Below are 22,139 nucleotides of genomic sequence, written 5' to 3' on the forward strand. Positions count from 1 at the left end.
GAATATCATTAAAGAAAGAAACAAAGTAACCCTCAACTGGGCTCGAACCGCTGACCTCTGGAGTAAAAGTCTAACGTTTAGACCACTCGGCCACAGACACTCGGCATTAGCTACTACCCCCTCCCAAACGCTCGAAATTGTCCATTAGTAATAAAAAAATAACATGAAAAAAGTTCGTCGATTTTTTTTTTTACTTATATACATGTATATAACAAGGGATGTGACTTAGACCCTTGATTTGCTGATTTCGGCATACCAACCAATTTCCGAAGCTCACTACTCCATCAATTTTCAACCGATTTGCACAATTCTGGTATCAAACAACACAGAAGACTTCATCCTAATGAATAAATCGATGCATGTTCGCATAAGTCTACCGTAAAGCGGTCATCGAAAAACAACTTGCAACAACATTTCCTAGAATCGATCTGATTTCCCTTTTGAGCTTATATTTTTCTGTCATTAATTTTTGCCATAATAGTGTATGATTGATTAAATCATAATATTGTTGATAATCAATAACAAGTTTATACTCTTTATCTGAATTCATCACCTTTGATATGATTGCGTGGAATGATTTTAACGGCTGATTTTAATTCATCTAAGGTGAATTATTATTATTTTAGCGTTTATTTCCGTGTATCTGCACCTAGTTTTGAAATGTGCAAATAAATCATCTAATTTTGTACTATTTTTGGCGTCGCACTGAAGTGCGGTGACTAGTATGTAATACGTTGTTTTTTTCGCTTATGGGAGAAATTATTTTACGGATAAATGTATATATTTTGTTGTCAGAATATCTTGCATAGTGGGGATTTTTTGTGTAAATTAGTGTAAATAAGTACTGCATTTGTTTTTATTACATTTACTACAACATTTTTTGCCAATAATGCAAAGCTAATTCTTTTAATTAATAACTGATCACAGGGACTGGGAAATAATAAAAGATCACAAGGACTGGGAAAATACGCGAACCGGTGAAACTTTCTGGTATTGTATAAAAACAAAACATAATCAAAATATATTAATTTTGTGGTTGTTCTAACATTAGCGCAGACTTTTGCTGTTCGAGTTTTGGTTAACGCGTATTTTCTTCAATTTAACAAGACGACAGCGATTAAACGGTGTATTGCTTTATTGATAACCGTTACACTACAGTCACTTATTAATATCTTAGTTAGAAGGTGAGTTTTCAAGCGGTTCCGTGGTGTAGTGGTTTCACGCTCGCTTCACATGTGAGAGGCCCAAGGTTCGAGCCCCATTATAATCAAATTATTGTATTTGTGTTCATGTTAACTTTTTGTTTTGATGTAGACATTTTAGTTTAAATAAATATGCTGTTTTATTGTAACCATTTTTAGCTCATCTATTTTTTTTTAAATTATGAGCTATTGTCATCACCTTGGCGTCGGCGTCGTCGTCAGCGTCGGCGTCCGGTTAAGTTTTGCGTTTAGGTCCACTTTCTCATAAAGTATCAATGCTATTGCATTCAAACTTGGTACACTTACTTACTATCATGACGGGACTGGACAAGCAAAGTTTGACAACTCTTGCGTGCATTTTGACAGAATAATGTGCCCTTTTTATGCCCCCCCCCCCGATCGAAAGATCGGAGGTATATTGTTTTTGGCCTGTCTGTCATTTTATGTGTGTCCCAAAACTTAAACTAAAACTTTAACCATGGTCATAACTTTTGCAATATTGAAGATAGCAACTTTATATTTGGCACGCATGTGAATCTCATGGAGCTGCACATTTTGAGTCGTGAATGGTCAAGTTCATTCTTCAAGGTCAAAGGTCAAACAACAAATTCAAAAACTTTAACCAAAACTTTAACCTTCTTCATAACTTTTGCAATATTGAACATAGCAACTTGATATTCGGCATTCATGAATATCTCATGGAGCTGCACATTTTGAGTGGAGAAAGGTCAAGGCCATCCTTCAAGGTCAAAGGTCAAATTTTGCAATATTGAAGATAGCAAATCGATATGATGCGAGCATGCGTATCTCATGGAGCTGCACATTTTGAGTGGTTAAAGGTCAAGGTCATCCTTCAAGGTCAAAGGTCAAATTTTGAAATATTGAAGATAGCAACTCCATATTTGGCATGCATGCGTATCTCATGGAGCTGCACATTGTGAGTTGTGAAAGGTAAAGGTCATCTTTCAAGGTCAAAGGTAAAATATATGGCTTCAAAGCGGTGCAGTAGGGGACATTGTGTTTCACGCACACAGCTCTTGTTTTATTAAGATATTTTGTATCTTGCTTTTTATTGTTTTATGTATAGTGTTCGCGTTTTTACAAATGGGTGTTTATTTTTTATTTGTTGAACGTGTTTCTCGCACGTTTGAAGTTTTTCTGAGTTAAACAATAATTGCCTTTATTTACTCCTTATGTTGACCTCCCCCATACTAAGCAATAATTTCCTCCACCTCGTCCTAGGCTCTCATTGCTGAACTTTGTTGGTCACTTTCGGGAAGTTTTCTATGTTTAATGGGCGTTTGCGAAGAGCAATCAATAGAGTTTATAATTCTATCATAGGACTCATCGCTGATTGAAAGACACGCGGGGTCGCAGTTTTAACTCATCATTGACTTTGATTATACGGTGACAAAATTCATATTTCGATCAGCGGATTCAAACTTATTGTATATGTGTTGATTTTCAGTAGTTAATTCTATAAAATTATCTTTACGTTTAAGTGCATGTTTAAAGCTAATATCGGTAAGTTTGGGTAAATCAAATTGAAAACACGATGAAACTGGTATAACTTTCATTAAAAAACATACATAATTATCCAAAAAACTGCTCTAGATGTCTTCAGTTTTGTTTTGTGGTAACACGCCACGTTTTATGCTTAACTTGTATACATGTAGGTAACGCTATCTTCTAAATGAATACATGTTGCTTAACCCATTTATGTCTAGTGGACTCTCCCATCCTTCTAAAGTGGATCAATTTATTTCCAAAATTAGGGATGTCTAGTATATTTATTTCTATATTTAGAATATTTCTTACATAAATTTAATAAGCCAACAGCGCAGACCCCGATGAGACGCCACATCATGCGGCGTCTCATCTGGGTTTACGCTGTTTGCCAATGCCTTTTTTCTAGACGCTAGGCATAAATGGGTTAAGGAGAGTTTTGTGAGAAGGAAGTATGGTATATCCCACCCAACCTATTCAAGGTGAACTTTTGCATCGATTTTCACATTTATTGGAATAACAGGCCATAGGTCGTTAACTTATGGTTAAAGGTCTTATCTTTCCTCAGAATGTAGTCGATTATGTAAATTAAACATCGTTTTTGAAGTCATCCCCCAGTTAAATGGTTTGGGCATATGCTTACAATGTCAATGAGTACGGTATATTAGAATTTATTATGCGCGGAGTATATTTGAATATTTTCGAAAATTGTAGCAGCATTATGGTTGCGAATTTACCGGTACATGCACTTCGGACGGTCAAGAAAACTATACTTTAAATTAAGACTCAGTGAAAGGAATAAAACTTCATACTATACAATGTGATAACATATTATAACATAAAAAAAGCCAAGAATGCAGCTCGTTGACCCGAACCGGCGTTTACAAGTTTCAAGTAATTATAGCTATTGTAATAATTAACCTGTCTCATATTACCAAACTATCTCAGGAATTGCATACACAATTAGGGAAGTTAGATAGAGTTGATTGGAGTGGAGTCGGGTGTGCCCATTGCCAGATAGGGTCAAAATTGATTTCTTTGTCTCGTTAAGGCACGCACAAATAAGTTTACAGTTTTTTAAGTGGTTAAAAGTTGAACAATTTTTTTTTTACATGTACAAATGTGCGGATACTCAATTTCTATCAGAATGCATTCATAATATCCCGATATTCGTCAGCATCCTTCTGTTATGTTTATGAAAGTGGACGACACTTTAAATGGTTTGTAATATATGAATTAAATTTATGAAGTTAGTATGCCCCCTAAGAAGAAAAGGGGCTATATTGCGTTGCAACTGTCCGTCGGTCTCTGATCGTTCAGTCCGTAGAACTTTTCGTTCCTAGAGAAAGCTTTGATCGACAATCATGTTCGGAAAGGAATACCCACTGTATATATTGCTTTATTACTAGAGGATATTATGTTAAGCAAACGTATCGTTCATTAACCAATATAGAATGATAATACGAAACTTGGTTCAGAGTTCAGACATACAGGACCAAGCTTTTTATTTGCTATTTACAACCGTATTGCAACCCATTTTTTTAATTGAACGACGATGGTCTAAATGATTATGTTCCTAAAGGTAAACAATAAAATAATAATGTAGCAGATTCTCGTTTTGGCTTCATTTCATCGTGCCTCGTAAAGTTGCGATTCTGGTCTGCATAGAATAATTGAGAAGAATTGAGCCGAGCGTGATATTTTGAGCTCTTTAAACCTTTTTAACCCCCGGTGATTTTGCACTTACGGTTCCAAGGCATTGATACCAGTTTTGTCTATGTTTTTTTTTACATTTACGTGTATGTCTTGTGCAGTGCATTTGTTTTGTGTCTCAGGTAATTGATTCCTTGCCATACATAAAGAACCGAAGTGTATAATAAGGTTTCCCTCTTGCTGGTGCAGCTGACGTTTCCATGTACATGTATTGTATCTCTAATCAGAGTGATCACTGCATATTAATGCGATGAAAATTTCAATTCGCATCCTCTCTTAATTATTCGGCGGTGTCTTCATTATTTGTCTGCGTATAAAAATGTTGTTCCTTTTTTCATAGAAATTTCAAAATGCTGCGCGTATACTGTTCGTAAATCATATGTCAAAACCAATGCCTATGCTGTTAGTTTTCTTTAATATCATACGTTTATATTCTCATGTATTCTCAAATCATGTACGATGTTCTCATTATAATTAATTTCCCGAAAGTGAACAGAATGGTGTTCGTTCTGTAGTTTACTCAAGTCACTATACATTTTATGCTACCATGAAAATTGCCTTTACTAAACAAAGGGCTGCTTCAGTAATTCCCACGTTAATAGGCGTGTCATACTAAATTGAGCCGTATGATGTTCGGGTATCTGCTCGCGTATTGTTTCAGTTATAACAATGTATTGAGCGCCCCACCTGGTGTCGATTTCATATCGGATACCTGATCCGGGCGCTTAGACGCATCCAGTATTTTGATGCCCATGTAAGCGCAGGAGCATATGGCAGAAATAATAGGATGGACTAGAACGTTCAATCATGTTTAATTTTTCCTGTCTGTAATTATTTATTTTTTATTTTGCCTATTAACTTTTTTAAGTTTAACTTTTTTGACATGACATATCTTTTTTATTGCATAAATCGATTCCGCTTAGAATGGCCTTTAAGAAAAGGTATGGTTATGGGGGTCTCTATGTGCAAAATGTTGCATTTATTTTCGCCTTAAGTTGTCGCTTTTACATTGAATTATATAGGGAAACTATTTAGTATATTATGACCTTAACTATCTCATCTATTTTGTCTACCAACATTCCACATCCGGGCATGTTTACTCCTTTGGAAACACGCTCCTTTCTAAAGCTTAACATAGCAATTTCGAGTCGGTGTTGTTGACTGGCAGTCGACGCATTCCATCCAAACCTTATTTATAGATGAACACATGGCCACTAATCGACCATAGGTGGGTCGTCATATTAAGATGACACATGGCAATTACGTAATCAACATGATATCATACCAATTTGTGAAGCAAGCCATGGTTCTGCCTGACCCGTGATGAAATGTATTTACTACCGGTAATGCACAAGCATTTATTATTATTTTTTTGTTACAGAAAATAATTTATGTTAGACAACATACTATTGCTCCTGATAATTATGGCCATAAAATGCGACTGCACCGGGGTATATAAAATACTCATAGATAGTTACCCCCCCCCCCCCCCCGTTTACACATAGCTGCGACTTTACGACGATTATCCCGATCAAGCCACGATCTGAAAAAAAGGATCGAGGTGACCGGAGTCTAAATCGAGCAATTTGGAAAATTATGGTCTTCATTTCGACCGTTCTTCGATGCCCCTACGTCAAATTCTTACTGCGTTTACTGCCGCGACATTCAATATCATACCATGCTACGCAGAGCTTTTACTGCGCTTTTACTACGCTTTTACTACGATCATGAAGATCTCTCTACGATGCTTCCACGCTGCCTGTATGATTACGACGCTTCTACTACGCTCTTTTTACGACTTGACAGCGATTCTTGTTGGCAACGATTCCGCTACGCTTGTTTTGAGCATGTTCAAAATAAGCGTGGCGAGAGCGTAGAGCTCTCCGATCATGAAGACTCTACCGCGACCATACTGCGCTTATAAAGACTCCACTACGTTTCTCCTGCGATTTGTCACGATCGGCAACGTTTTCGGCCACACTTTTATCGTAGTAGAATTGGCGTCTATTTGTGAACGGGGGGTTACACAGACCTTTCAATACATAGAATCGTAATTAACACCTTTGTTTTGAAGAAGATGTTGTGAAATCATTTAAACAAAAGTTTTTTGACGTTTATAAATTGTTAATAATCTTTTTTGTATCAAGATAAATATAATTTCAAGCCGTCTACTAATAAAATGTATCACAGATTAAGCAAGTAAATATTTCTATAAATTATATTCTATTTTTTAATAGAACACATCAAAATTTCGTATATATTTCTCAATGCAATGCGATAAACATTGCACAATAAGATGAAATTTGATTCACTCACAATATTTTTCTTTTTATGAAGAAATTGAAACATATCGAAACATACACAAGTTACTTCAACTGTAAGATATCTTACGACAAATTGAATAACATTTTGTTATCCAATGAACATTCCCTAACTGAACATAACCATTTCTCTACTACCAGTTAAATGTATCATTTATTTTTGACACCAATAAGCTGCATAAAGATAACTGCTCTCTACCGTCTTTAATATTTGCTACTGTGCGGCAACCAAGCGATCTTATCAGGTGTTTGTTTTCGCAGACACCCTCCGATAGTCAGGTTTATGGTATGGTTTGTTTGCACGTACTCTGTGGCGTAACATCATCATATATTTCTTAATATAACAGTTACATGTAATGTCTGATTAGAAATACGCACACATACTCATATCACTGAAGTTGTCTGGGTAGAATTTTGTTTAATTTGATTTAATACCAGGCCATCTTAATATGCAAATGCATACCACATTCAATAAAAATCCTGATTCGGCATAAAATATCATCATCATCACCATCATCATAATCATCATCAAAAACAACAACAACATCATCATCATACCATAAACATCCTCCTTATCATTAATACTATCTATAAATCATCATTTCGTATATATTTTTTCAACCATAATCGACATGGTCAACACCATAATCATTTCAAAGATCAAGTTTATTACCATGGGTAACAATTAATACTGACGCTAACATCAAATCATTGCGCTTCATTTTCATTATAACATCATAATTAATGTGCATACACATTAATATATTTCTCTAACTTTTGATGCGCAATCAAAATGTTGATAATTCGTGCAAAAAATAAATTAAGTGTAATTTAGTATAAGCATATAATTGCAGATCGTAAATTAAAAGAACTTATACATGTGAGTCGATTAATGATTATAATTTATAATCGCATTTAACTCTCGTTAACTATATCAAAGCGTGTCCCTCGTGTGTTTGAATATTGTGTTTTGTAGTAAAACTGTCTTAATATATCTAATCTGTCTAACTTTGTGTTAATTGAGACCACCGAGGGCTTTTGCTACATCATTATGGGCAAGTCATGTTCAAGTGGGACGATTAGGGCTGTACAAGTTTATGGTTACATATTTGACAATCGCCCATAAGAAGTTATGCAATAAAATAACATAGAGAAACCATGCGTTACATAACTTTCATTACTTTTTGTCATAAGAATAAATGATGATGTCGTTACTGTAAATGAATTCGATGATAGCGCAAAGGGCGATGAGTGCATGAATTCGTGTTGTGTTGCTTGTAGACACCCGCAGTGTGGCCTGAGGACCCTGTTAAATATATGCATTTTTATGCCATGAGTGCATAATTACGATCTATGAAGCTAACGCCCATCAGTTGAACTTTTTTAACCCCCTACCTTTCCACATTTGAATTGATCTGATGATGAGAACTACTTTGTTGTAGGCGTAGACTGTTGCTTTTGGTGTTAAAAATGTTAACACACTTTGCGATTTATATTTTATTAATACAAGTAAACATTTTTGTTTAAAAACAACAACAATTTTATTATTTTATTAAGTATATATAGAGAGGAAAGGATGAATAAAATGAGAATTAATCAACAAAAAAATGAAACAAATACCAAATACGCTGCAAACGAACACACATAAACAATAATGATAGACATTAAACTTAACACAAATATACTTTAAATTATAAAAAAAAATGACACATTTTATCAAATGAATTTATGACAAATATTCCCGTAATATCTTGTTTAAGATTATAAAAAAAAATATAAGTTATACTTTTCACATGCAAATGAATTCTAAGCAAGCCGTGTGAATATCCATACTTATTAACATTGAGATAGTAGTATACTTAATACTTTATATTTGTTAGTAACTTTCATGCCTAAAAATGCATGAACATTTCAAATTTTGAAGTGTCTGAAATCAAAATTTCCCGTAAAAAATTGTTATGTCCCCATATCTTTAACCATATAGCAAATTTGTGTTTGCACTTGTAGTCAACCTGAAAACAGAAATAAAGAAACCTCTATAAACATCATAAAACACGTATTGCACAGTTGCTTTTATAATAACAATCTAGATCTATACATTAGACTATATGAATGTAGATCTATAAAATTAATTCAAAGATAAAACAATAACATGAAAAATCTACTCTCAAAAATGAATTTGTCGATTTTTTACAACTTTTTAAAAAAGTTCTTAGATGGGTTTATGTGAAGCTTTGCCGGAGTGCAGAGGGAGACTATCTTAAATTGTTTGAGAGGCAATGAAAGACTCAGACCGGTGCAACTGACCAAGCTTGAACTGTGTCGCCATGAATTTGGACGATTTTTATTTTTATTTTACTAGTGTAACAATTTCTTACAAAAATAATTTGTGTTGGTTAAAAATTAACAACATCTTAATCACGCGGTAAACTTGGTAAAAACAAAATAAATCTTTCTTTAATTTTACTTATATACTATCTTGTGCATATCTGTCCACTCACATACCTTTTAAAAAGATGTTTCGTATTTGTTTGCAATAATTGTTATCCAGGTTCAATAAAAGTATCATATCATATGATATAATCTATTCTTGTCCAATTATCGGCAATAATTGCATCAAGGTAGCGTTCTTACTAGATTAATGCGAATAAAAGTGTTATTATCCACCATAATTCTGTCAGAATACAGCTAACAAGCTGTCCGTGATTTACAAACTCTTAGTTTACGTGTAACCTTTTGGACGTGTTAAAAAACACAACGTCTGTCAATAGACGTCAGTTATACGTTAACGTAACTAGAACCAAAGACTGGCGCGCGCGTGTAGCAAACTATCTGTCCCCGAGGCAAGTGAATCGATTGATCAATGAATACCGATCGTGTCCTATTGTTCTTATATCTACTGGTGAGGCCAGCGTTGGGGTATATGAGACATCGGGTATAAATGTGAACATAAAATTTACGGCTCTATCTATAAGTTTCCATGGTCAGAATGTAAACGTATCTGATCATAGAATTGATATAATAGTGTGTTACACAAAATGTATGACTTGCAATTGAAGATCAATTATAAAAGGAAAAAATAAACATCCTCTAAATTTGCCCATTAAATGCGCGTCCCAATTTGTTTAGTGTTACAATAACGCGAATTGCAATCGTAGAACTCTCGCTCTTTAAGGAAATATTCTATGTGTTTACAATAAAATCTAGTGACTTAAAAACAAACATACCGGTATATATATGTATACAGTATATATTTTTAACCAGGTTTTCCGAAGGAAAAAACTGGTTATTATCCCCCGCCATAGGCGGAGGGATATTGTTTTGGCGTTGTCCGTCCGTCCGTCCGTCCGTATTTCCGTCCGTCTTTCCGTCCGTCCTTCCTTCCGTCCGTCCTTCCGTCCGTCCGTCCGGAGCCATATCTTGGAAGTGCTTTGGCGTATTTCATTGAAACTTGGTATGAGTATATATATGGATAACAGGATGATGCACGCCAAATGGCATTGTACACCATATGTTAATAACGGAGTTATGGCCCTTTTTATCTTGAAAAAATGCTTTTTTGTGTGTCCGGAGCCATCTCTTGGAAGTGCTTTGGCTGATTTCGTTGAAACTTGTTATGAGTATATATATATATATATATATATATATATATATATATATTCACACATATGGCCAGTTACGGGGTCTCTGATTTAGAAATAGGTTATGGGGTTCCCACTTTAAATACATGTATCTCCATACCCTTTTTTATCCGATATAAACACGAATTAAGGTATATAGGGGTACCTACTATATTATTGTATATAAATACGTCATTTATTTAACGTCTTATACAAGGAAATATATAGCGAACTTATTTGCGAGGTATATACAATTTCAATTTCAGACGTGATTGTGGTTTTCGATTTAAGACCTTATTGTGAGATTTGATTGCATTACCTCCCCTACACCCCCCTCATAGTAATTAAAGGAGCCTAGAATGCGGGGTTGTATATAGACCCCGTTTTTTATATTGACCTCGTAAGTACAGTCTGAAAACTACCGAGACCGCGTAACTGGCACTATATATTGGTATATATATATATATATATATATATATATATATATATATATATATATATATATATATATATATATATATGGCATTCCACACCACCTGTTATTACGGACGGACTTATGGCCCTTTGTATCTTGAAAAAAATGCTTTTTTAGTGTCAAATATAACACTTTAGTGTCCAGAAGCATATTGGCGGGGGATATCAATTCAAAGAATTTGCTTGTTAGATTGGCGAATGTCGGCGGGCGGGCGGGCGGAACAAGCTTGTCCGGGCCATAACTTTGTCGTTCATTTTGAGATTTTAAAATCATTTGGCACATGTGTTCACCATCATTGGACGGCGTGTCGCGCGAAAGAAATACGTCAATATCTCCAAGGTCAAGGTCACACTTTGATTTCAAAGGTCAAAAATGGCCATAAATGAGCTTGTCCGGGCCATAACTTTTTCAATCATTGTGAGATTTTATAATCATTTGGCACGTTTGTTCACCATCATTGGACGGTGTGTCCCGCGAAAGAATGACGTCAATATCTCCAAAGTCAAGGTCACAATTGGAGTTTAAAACCTGGTTTTGTGACAATTTTGTCCCTTGTTTCCCTTTCTATAATGTCGGAATCATTGTATTTATGAATTGAACAAATCATTTGATAACATAGTTTACACGAGAAAGTACAGGAATGGTAAATATAAACAGCAGTATATTGTCAGGCCATGCTAAAATCTAAATAATGTTCATGAATCGTTGTTCAGATGTTAATAAACAACGATGAGTAATCTTTATTTTAGGTGGAGTGTTATCCTTGCTTTTTACAAATTTGTTGAAAGAGTAAGCATTTGTAAATCAAGTGATAACAATTGAAAATTATTTCTCAATTGTTTCACACACCCAAAGACGTATTTTATAGGTCTTTGACACACCCAACATATCAGACGGGCGCATTCATCCTCCCATGACCAGCATAGAAGCGCACTCGACTGTAGCTAGCTAGGGGTGGGCCATTTCTCACGATCATTATGGGCGTTCTTATATACTTAGTGCGATGATAAACGTTAATTTAAACGGTATAATCAATATTGTTCAATCTTTTAGTCGAGGTTAAAACAGACGTTGTCACGAAGAAGAAATTATTTGACATAAACTATAGGAACGAAATGATGTCTGTACAAAACCTGCTTATTAGAAAAACGACCGATTGTAGAAATCATGCTTTCATCACAATCGTCAACGTGATCATCTTCACTATCACTTATATCACTATAATACTCGTCATGATCGTAATTGTTATAACGATATAATTAATAGCATCATCATAACATCACAATCATCTTTAACAGATGCTGCAGCAACGACAGCTGTATTTTAGCACTATTTATTCTCACTTAACACCATCATCAGCATAACCAACAACGCCAACGACGCGTGTTTCATCTTCACCATTGGTATCGCCATATAAACTCGGTATCGTTGAATCCCCTCTCACCTGCAACGATAGCACGCGGGGATTAGTCACTCTAGTTTTAAATTTCAACATTTATATTCATTTTCATGTGTTTTTTTATTTTACTGTCATCGTTTTTACGTCTCAAAATTCGAATTGGCAATTTGACAAGCCCTTGAGGTAACACCACACTCTTTATTTTGCAACTTCAGAAATACCGCAAAAAATTCGCCATTATGTTGAACATGATACTTCTGTTTACTCTGTTATCACAGGAACAAAAAGTCAAACTAAGCATCTGATTTGCTTTGTTCAACAAAAGGTTTAGTTGAAAAGGGAACTAGCTAGAACAAGTGATATCGCTCGGTTATTTGCTTTAATGAAGCGCTCACCATGCGCAGTGATAACTAAAAGTGGACTTAATGGTAAGCATCTGATTATGTATGCACAAATAATCAACAATGAATGCAAATTAGAGGATGCAAAAGCTAACTTGGAGTGGCTGATTGAATAAATTTAAGGTACATATCTTAAACTGTTTAAATTGTTTGTAAATTGACGCAATGTTAAGAGTATTTGAAATTACCATTGAGTTTATTTACCACTAAAACGAAACGCGTATAGCATTTATAGAGTTTAAATATGTATTATTATTTCTAAAGAATATGTTACATGTAATACTTTCTTCTTTTTTGAATTTTACGTCTATCCCGGTAAACATCTTTTCAAAATGTATACAGTTTGAATCGTTCCGCGATATCGTAAATAGAAAATACAATTTTTAGCTCATCTATTTTTTGAAAAAAATTATGAGCTATTGTCATCACCTTGGCGTCGGCGTCGGCGTTGGCGTCCGGTTAAGTTTTGCGTTTAGGTCCACTTTTCTCAGAAAGTATCAATGCTTTTGCATTCAAACTTGGTACACTTACTAACTATCATGAGAGGACTGGGCAGGCAAAGTTAGATAACTCTGGCGTTCATTTTGACAGAATTATGTGCCCTTTTTATACTTAGAAAATTGAAAATTTTGGTTAAGTTTTGCGTTTAGGTCCACTTTTCTCAGAAAGTATCAATGCTGTTGCATTCAAACTTGGTACACTTACTTTCTATCATGAGGGGACTGGGCAGGCAAAGTTAGATAACTCTGGCGTGCATTTTGACAAAATTATGTGCCCTTTTTATACTTAGAAAATTGAAAATTTTGGTTAAGTTTTATGTTTAGGTCCATTTTATTCCTTAAGTATCAAAGCTATTGCTTTCATACTTGCAACACTTACTAACTATCATAAGGGGACTGTGCAGGCAAAGTAATGTAACTCTGACTGGCATTTTGACAGAATTATGTGCCCTTTTTATACTTGGAAAATTGAAAATTTGTTAAAGTTTTGTGTTTAGGTCCACTTTATTCCTACAGTATCAAAGCTATTGCTTTCATACTTGCAAAACTTATTAACTATCATAAGGGGACTGTGCAGGCAAAGTTATGTAACTCTGACTGGCATTTGGACGGAATTATGGGCCCTTTATACTTAGAAAATTGAAAATTTGGTTAAGTTTTGTGTTTTGGTCCACTTTACCCCTAAAGTATCAAAGATATTGCTTTCATACTTGGAACACTCGCAAACTATCATAAGGGTACAGTAAAAGGACAAGTTGCATAACTCTGGTTGTCATTTTTACGGAATTATGGCCCTTTTTACTTAGTAACTTTGAATATATGGTTTAATTTTGTGTTTCGATCCACTTTACTTCTGAAGTATCAAGGCTATTGCTTTCAAACTTCAAATACTTTCATGCTATCATGAGGTTACTGTACCTGGCAAGTTGAATTTTACCTTGACCTTTGAATGACCTTGACTCTCGAGGTCAAATTATTAAATTTTGCTAAAATTGCCATAACTTCTTTATTTATGATTAGATTTGATTGATACTTTGACAAAACTACTCTTACCTGACATACCACAATAGACTCCACCCAAACCATCCCCCATGCCCTTCCCCCCTCCCCCTCCCCCCCCCCCGAATCCCCCCCTCAAATCCCCCCCCAATTTTTGTTTTGTTTTTGATCATCTCACAAATGACCACCACACCCTCACACTATACCCCCCCACCCCACCCCTCAATTTTTTTTTGAAATGGTTAAAAAACAAACAATATTTTTATTATTATTTTATGTTTGAAATACCGTCCAACCATCGCACCCAAGAATCCCCCCACCCCCCCCTCCCCCCACCCGAATCCCCCCCCCCTAATTTTTTTTAAAGATTATCTCACAAATGACCACCACACCCTCACACTATATCCCCCCACCCTACCCCCCCCCCCCCCAATTTTATTTTTTTATTTTTTTTGAAACAGTTAAAAAACACAAATATTTATTTTTATTATTTTATATTTGAAATACCGTCCAACCATCGTACCCCCCCTCCCCCCCCGAATTTTATATATTTTTTTCGGAAAATGTAATATGTCCACACCCCCAAACTATACACCCCTCTTCACTCCACCCCTCCCTCCTTTGTGATTGAAAATGAGAGTCCCTTCACCTTTAAAAAGAAAATAGATGAGCGGTCTGCACCCGCAAGGCGGTGCTCTTGTTAACCATGCTTTTGTGGGGCTTGTCGTAATTCGTTTTCTTAATATGGTAACCGGATGTTTCTAAATAGACCTTAGTACAATAATAAAAAAGAATATTTCCGTATGGAGTAAAATAGAACTTTGATATCACACAATCTGCATTTAAGTACAGTTTTTCCCCTTTTTATTCATGCAAGACATGTTTTCAGTTCTAGGTAGGTACAATACTATGACAGGTGTGTTTTACTTGCATTTAATGTTGTTTGATACTTCCTGTTAAAATTACGTTTTGGGTTAGGTGAATAAAAAATGCTAAGGCCTACATGTTCACCCTAGTGTATATAACTTTCTTACTAGAATCTACAAACTATTATATGCAACATGGATGTTACATAGAGCCACACATGATACTATTATATGCAACATGGATGTTACATAGAGCCATAAATGATACTATTATATGCAACAATGATGTTACATAGAGCCACACATGATACTATTATATGCAACATGGATGTTACATAGACCCGCACATGATACTATTACATTGTATATGCAACATGGATGTTACATAGAGCCACACATAATACTATTATATGCAACATGGATGTTACATAGAGCCACACATGATACTATTATATGCAACATGGATGTTACATAGAGCCACACATGTTACATAGAGCCACACATGTTACATAGAGCCACACATGATACCGTCCCACTGAAATGGCAGAGCATCTTTGTTTCGAATGACTTTTATTGGATTTGATTTCGTCCTATCTTACATCACCTTGGTTGTTTGGCTTTAAATTATGTTTACTTTTCATAGATAGAACTGGTCATGGAGCTACTATAATAATAAAACTCTTGAATGTATGAATTAGCATACACGTGATGGGCATGTCATAGCCGCTGTACAGATATTCGTAAAGGACTTTTATGGTTATGGTTTTATGGATATGAAGTCAATTAGAGAAACAAAGTGCACTGCAACAAGAATAAGACCGTTCAAAGTCATTTCTAAAAAGTTGTTTGACACATACTGTTTGTACTCGTGCATTATTTGAGACAATATATTTTACATTCGACGTGTACATCACATTGCTTGTATAGCATGCATACTAAACGTTTGACATAAAATGGTAGCTCCTAAATATACAAAGTGTCAGTCAAGTTGACTGATAAATAGGGAATATGACATGGCTATTGTGTTTCGTTGGGTTGTACAACATGGGTTGATTGTATGATGTATTCCAAGAGCCCTTAGGTCGCGTGAAAAGCGTTGGAATGCAGTGTCTTAAAAACAACGACCCCGATACAACTCGCGGGAGTAACACAGTTTTGGTATATTAACTTAACTATATACCGCCATATGATATAAAACAATAACTTTTAAAACAACGACTTTGCGCACAAGAACGCATAGTACTTGCACATCTGTGGCAGATTCACAACACATCTGTTAAAAAAGTTGTCGTCTGCATACATTACAAATATTCTTATGATTCTAACAGTCATCTCCACACCATCAGTTGTTCAACGTAGGCGGATTTTAATATGTGTTTTAAATTAAAACAAATATCAAACATTTTCATATAACAATAACAGATATGAAAATATATGTGTCAAATGTGCCGGATTAATGCATTATGACAGTTACAAATTAACCGCCGTCTAAAATCGCCTTCCTTTATGGTGTCTGCCTAAGGTCCCGGTTAAGATCCCTTCTGTGGGAGCGTTTTTAGCAATTTTAAGAGATTATTGCACACAAGTGCGTGTTCCCGGGACACGGACGCAACAAGAGTGTCTTAATAGCCCCGATGTTATCAATTCAACATAGCTTTTATACTTGCCTCAGAACTAACTAAGACGAAAGGTACACATGTGAACATAAAACGAACGACAGAACATGAGAAAATAATCTTAAGAGCACTATTGGCGGACAATGAACATGTGTACAATCCGGACTCGCATTAATAGTAGCCGGGCCTCATGACTCGATGACAAATTATCTCATTGTATGTCAAAATTACTCAACTTTCTGACAGGCGAGCAAATTACTGAAAATTTACAACCTATTTATTGTAGTTACCTTGATTGCTGTCAGCTCGCTTTGAACACAGTATTGTTGGAGTTTCGGACATGCAAATTAGCGGGCAAATATACCGCCTGTTTACATGTTGATAATAACAACGTATCAAACAGTTTCAACTGTTGCATGAACTCGGTGAGGACTTTGATGTGCGAACAGAAATTTGTAATATTTCGAGTAACCACACGTGTTCTAATCGGATTTTGTTTAACATTTCTTCCGGGAAATTATGGGGACAAATAGCTCTCATTTATCTAGTTATGGTGAGTAGAAACTGATTAAAAACTCAGTATTCATCCTATAATTACAACTGCTTACACATTGTAATTGTATATTATTTGTTTGTTTGTGGTGTAAATACATGCATGTATATACATTTTAAAACAATTCTTACACAATCAGGCTCAAGTTTCGTAAAAAGGTACATTTGAGTGGTTTACAACATGTATATGCATGTCACACATCGAAGTGATTGTCTATGTATTAGCCGTTCCATTGTACACACAGATATATGTATCGTTCGGTACCATTCATCAACTTTAATACAATTGAGTCGCGTTCTGAGAAAACTGGGCATAATGCATGTGCGTAAAGTGTCGTTCCAGACTGCACAGGCTAATCAGGAACGACACTTTCCGCCTTAATATAATTTTTTCGAAGAAGAGTCTTCGTTTAAACAAAAAAATGTCAGAAAAGCGGAAAGTGTCGTCCCTGATTAGCCTGTGCGGACTGCACAGGCTAATCTGGGACGACACTTTACGCACATGCATTATGCCCAGTTTTCTTAGAACACGACTCCAATGTAGTCTATTAAATTAACTATTTAATTCAGTAAGAGAGTAAAATCTAGGTATAAATATTATAGTTTATATTTACCTCACTTGTCAAACTGAAATATGATTAATAATTGGTCAGGGTCATTATTGCAGATTTGAAATTAAATCAAAATAAAAGTTTTTGTAAGGGCTTGTATTTTTAACTGAAAAATGTTGTCAATACACCTGTATTCAGTCATTTTTAATTCGTGTTTTGTATTGAATTATAATTTCTCAATTGAAATAGATTCAAAAGACGTCTAACTAATACCCATAGCAGTAAAAAAAAATCCATTTATAAAATCCTTCACACAAAAAGTGTGATAATCCTTTGAGTTGATGCAGTATTTGTAGATTGTAGTTCGACTAACCGAAAAGTTAGATCTTTATACTTACCCGTTTTGTTGGCAGCGGCACTGTCGTTATGCTATAGTAAGAGCTTGCATATAAAAAGTCCATATCACGTTTAGCTCACCGGGGCCAGAAGTGATCGTGGTAAGCTATATTGTGGCCAGTCTTTGTCTGACGTGATGTGTTGTGCGATGTCTGTCTTCAACTTTTAGCAAATGGCTACTCTAGGTCAAAACTTAAAAAACAACAACAACAACATTGCTCCCCATTCAGAAGCTAGACTTATAATCCAAATATTTATGGAACTTTGTCAAAGTGTTTATCTTAACAATATCAAGATCGAGCTATTTGTACTGTGCATCTAAAATCTAGGTCACCAGGTAAAATGTGTAAAAACAGTGTTACAAATCTTTATGTTTCAATCTGGATGAAACTTTTTCCGAATGTAAATATTTACAATATTTAGACCACGTTTCAATCTAGGTCAATTAGTTTCTTTAAAAAATGGCACAAGAAAGAGCATATGGTCTCCGCGTATTCCGGTCCTCCGTATTCTAACTTTGACTGGAATGAGTTTGCGTTTGTCATACGAATTTACCTGATAATCGGTCCTGTCCAAAATCGACGTCCGTCCATCATTACGTAATTGATTCCGCCTTTTCTTCCGTCACACTTCCGCGCGAAATCTCCGACACTTCTCTGACACTTATGGTCCGATTTTGATCAATCTTAAAATTAATATGCAGCGTCCATATAGGGTCGACATGCGACATTGTCAAGTCGGTCCGCGCCATTGATTTGTCAGTGAGTTATTGCCCTTACTTTGACAATAAGACGTTTTACAGTTAAGTTTGTGTGTGCGTCCGCTATAGATCTTAGGAATTAATTATCCGAATTCGATGACAATCTATGTGCGGCATTCTTATGCTGTGGACGTGCTCATATTGTCATGACATTTCACACCAGCCATTTGATAGAGAGTTAGTGATATTCGAATCATAATTTGTCTCCGCATGTGAGTTTTTGACACTATTACCATAATTTGAAAACATATATACAGCAAAAATAAATGACGTAAACGAAAAATAAAATATCAAATTCAATTGTGTTTTGCAATTAACGCAAAATCAAGTATAATGCCAAGCGTTATTTGCATGTATATGTGTTACTGGAATACAATAAGCAGTACGGTAGTAGCTTAAACAATGCATGTTTCCAAATGCATTACAGTAACTTAAAATATCAATATGATATTATATGGGTTTTTTTTCAAGAAAAATGTAACAGGAAATTAAACGATGTCAAAACAATAGTCAAATTATTCCATATATGAATAAAAAGAACGTATGCCATTTTTTTATTTGAGTTTTGCGAGTATATATACATGTACATTATAAAGTCTAAATTTGAAAGAATATCAGGATTTAAAAAAAAGTTTTTAACAAAGCAATACCAATGTTAACGTTCAGTTTTGAGTTTGCGAGCAAATACATTTCACAAGGAAAATCTAGCGTTCACTATCTTTAACCCATTTTAAAGCATAGCGTCTAGAAAATAAGGCCTTGGCAAACAGCGTAGACCCAGATGAGACGCCGCATGATGCGGCGTTTAATCAGGGTCTACGCTGTTTGCTTAAAGGAATTTCTGTAAGAACTATTCTAGATATAGAAATAAATATACTAGACATTCTTATTTTGGAAATGAATTGATCCAATTTAGAAGGATGGGAGAGTCCACTAGACATAAATGGGCTAAATAAGATACCTTTAGTATGATATGTGTGGCATGTTCGGTCAGTAGTTCATTCACTTCAACAATTGAAAACTCTTGGCTATGTTAACCTTTTATTGTCATTTTATTGTTTGTAGCTAAAATGAAGCCTCGCATTTGTATTGACATAGAAAACATTTGTTTTGAAGTTGTAAGATGTTTTATTGCCGCATCAAGTGGCAATTTGTTCCGTTGTTTACAATGGGCAAATAAACGACCTCGCTGCGGCGTAGTTGATACCTGATAATACAGTTCCCTTAGATCCCTACTTTGCCTATATAGAAAACAAACAAAAACTCTGTTTTTGGTACTAGCCGTTGAGACTCGCATACCGGCTGAATGATACAGATATTGTTTAAATACGTGCCACGAATGAAGGTTTCCGCGTGACACATTACCACTGCACTGTTCACCGTGTTCATTTAATAAACTGTTTACTTTCAAACGTTACTTGAAACATGTTATGAATTTATAATATAAACATACCATCACGTAAGCGATTATTTTATTAGTATTTGGATATTTATGTGTGTATTTCGTACTCGATGAAGGACAAGTATGCTCGTTTCGAAAAGCGATTTTGCGTTCATTTTGTATTGCTTTTAGTTTATAATTTTCTTAACACAAACACAGACATATGTTTGAACACTAACTATAAAGTATATGCTCTACAGCAAATGTTTTTAATGAAATGAGACACGTATTATACTATTACATTTTCGTATTTATAAACGATGCTTGTATAAGCAAAAACAGCGGATGGCTTTCAGTGGAATAAACGTCAACATATCATGTTTGAATACACTGCTTTCTGGGAAAACCGGGCTTAATACATATGCACAAAGTGTCGTTACATATTAGCCTGCGTAGGTCGCACAGGCCAAACTGGGGCGATACTTTCCTCTTCAACTGGATGTTTTTATATTCGTGACTTCCTTTGAACGAACAATTTAATAAAAGCGGAAATGTTCGTCCCTGATGTGTGGTCTATACGGTCTAATCTTAACACACGTGCATTCAGCCCAAATGCCCCAAAAGGCGGGTCACTTATTATAAATTATTTATATGCATTTGAATGAAACAACATACTTTACTTTTAGATAGATATGAAAGGATTAACTGATACTCATATTCTTTTACGGTAATCGTTTTTTTTCTTTATATAAAGAAGGGCTGGGCAAGATAAATAATGTTGCTATTACATCCGTTCGAATTTATCTTATTATATCCGTTCGAATTTATATTAAAGAATTACAATAAATATAATAATATTATTGGAAAAATGCCTTTAAATTATTGTTAGAATGTAGGGTGTCTTCAATGCGTTAGAACTTCAACTTTAAAATTAAGTTTTTACAGATTAATGTTTCGTCAAACCGTTTAACACCGTAATTTAAGTACAAAAATACGTTTGAAATACGTGTACATAATCGCTATACACGTCTAAACGTATTATTTACCATGTTAGCAAATACCGAAACTATCTTTTACAGACTAGCTCTTTGAAAAATTGGGTTTTATGCATGTGCGTAAAGTGTCGACCCAGATTAGCCTCTGCAGTCCGCACAGGCTAACCAGGGACGACACTTTCCGCTTTTATGATATTTTTTTCGTTTCAAGAAAGTCTCTTCTTAGCAAAAATCCAGTTCAGGTGGAAAGTATCGTCCCTGATGAGCCTGTGTGGACTGCAGAGGCTTATCTGGGACGACAATTTACGCACATGCACTTAACCCCCTTTTCTCAGAGCACGGCGCATATGATTTGCATGTGTTCAAGTGTCATGACGAGGTTGAGTGCTCATGAATTTTGGTGGCATTAAGTTATTTATTAGAGTAAATGGCGTAATACTGGATGATGAATAATCATATTAAGGTTGTCCTGTGTATTGACTTTGACCTATCAATAAAACGATTACTGAATTAAACTGAGTTTAAATGACAACAACAATTATTCAACAATAAAGATGGAAATAAAGCGTCCTGCCTACGACAATGAGTATAAATGAGCTAACATGAAAGCTTATTTCATTTTCTCCCAATGGAATAAAATAATAAATGATTATACTGTTTTTAGTGCAGATTAAACCAGTTGTATTTTATTTTTACGAAAGAGTTTTGCGTTATTTATACGAAAGTTTCTTGCGTGTTTGTTTCATAAACGTTTTATTTAATTAACAAAAATCCAGTCGGTTCAATAATGAAGACTTTAAAATAATATTTTACTTCTAAGCGGTGTGACAAACAATACATCTACAAATTTGACAGATTTGATAGATATGCATTGTTTGATGTTTTC

General features: G+C 35.0%; 1 protein-coding gene across 8 annotated transcripts in view; it reads left to right on the forward strand.

The window, feature by feature from the left end:
• Window positions 1–22,139, forward strand: part of LOC127852757 (uncharacterized) — a 139,880-nt gene that overhangs the window by 110,448 nt on the left and 7,293 nt on the right. Inside the window, exon 1 of one of the 8 annotated variants that reach the window (XM_052386732.1) lies at window positions 12,580–12,664. The exons of the other annotated variants lie outside the window; for them this stretch is intronic. Coding sequence (XP_052242692.1) covers window positions 12,619–12,664 — 46 coding nt within the window. The 5' untranslated portion in view covers window positions 12,580–12,618. Of the gene's footprint in view, window positions 1–12,579; window positions 12,665–22,139 lie in introns of those variants that run through there. 8 annotated transcript variants of the gene reach the window in all.

Source organism: Dreissena polymorpha, chromosome 1 (assembly GCF_020536995.1).
Source record: "Dreissena polymorpha isolate Duluth1 chromosome 1, UMN_Dpol_1.0, whole genome shotgun sequence".
Taxonomy (NCBI): Eukaryota; Metazoa; Mollusca; class Bivalvia; order Myida; family Dreissenidae; genus Dreissena; species Dreissena polymorpha.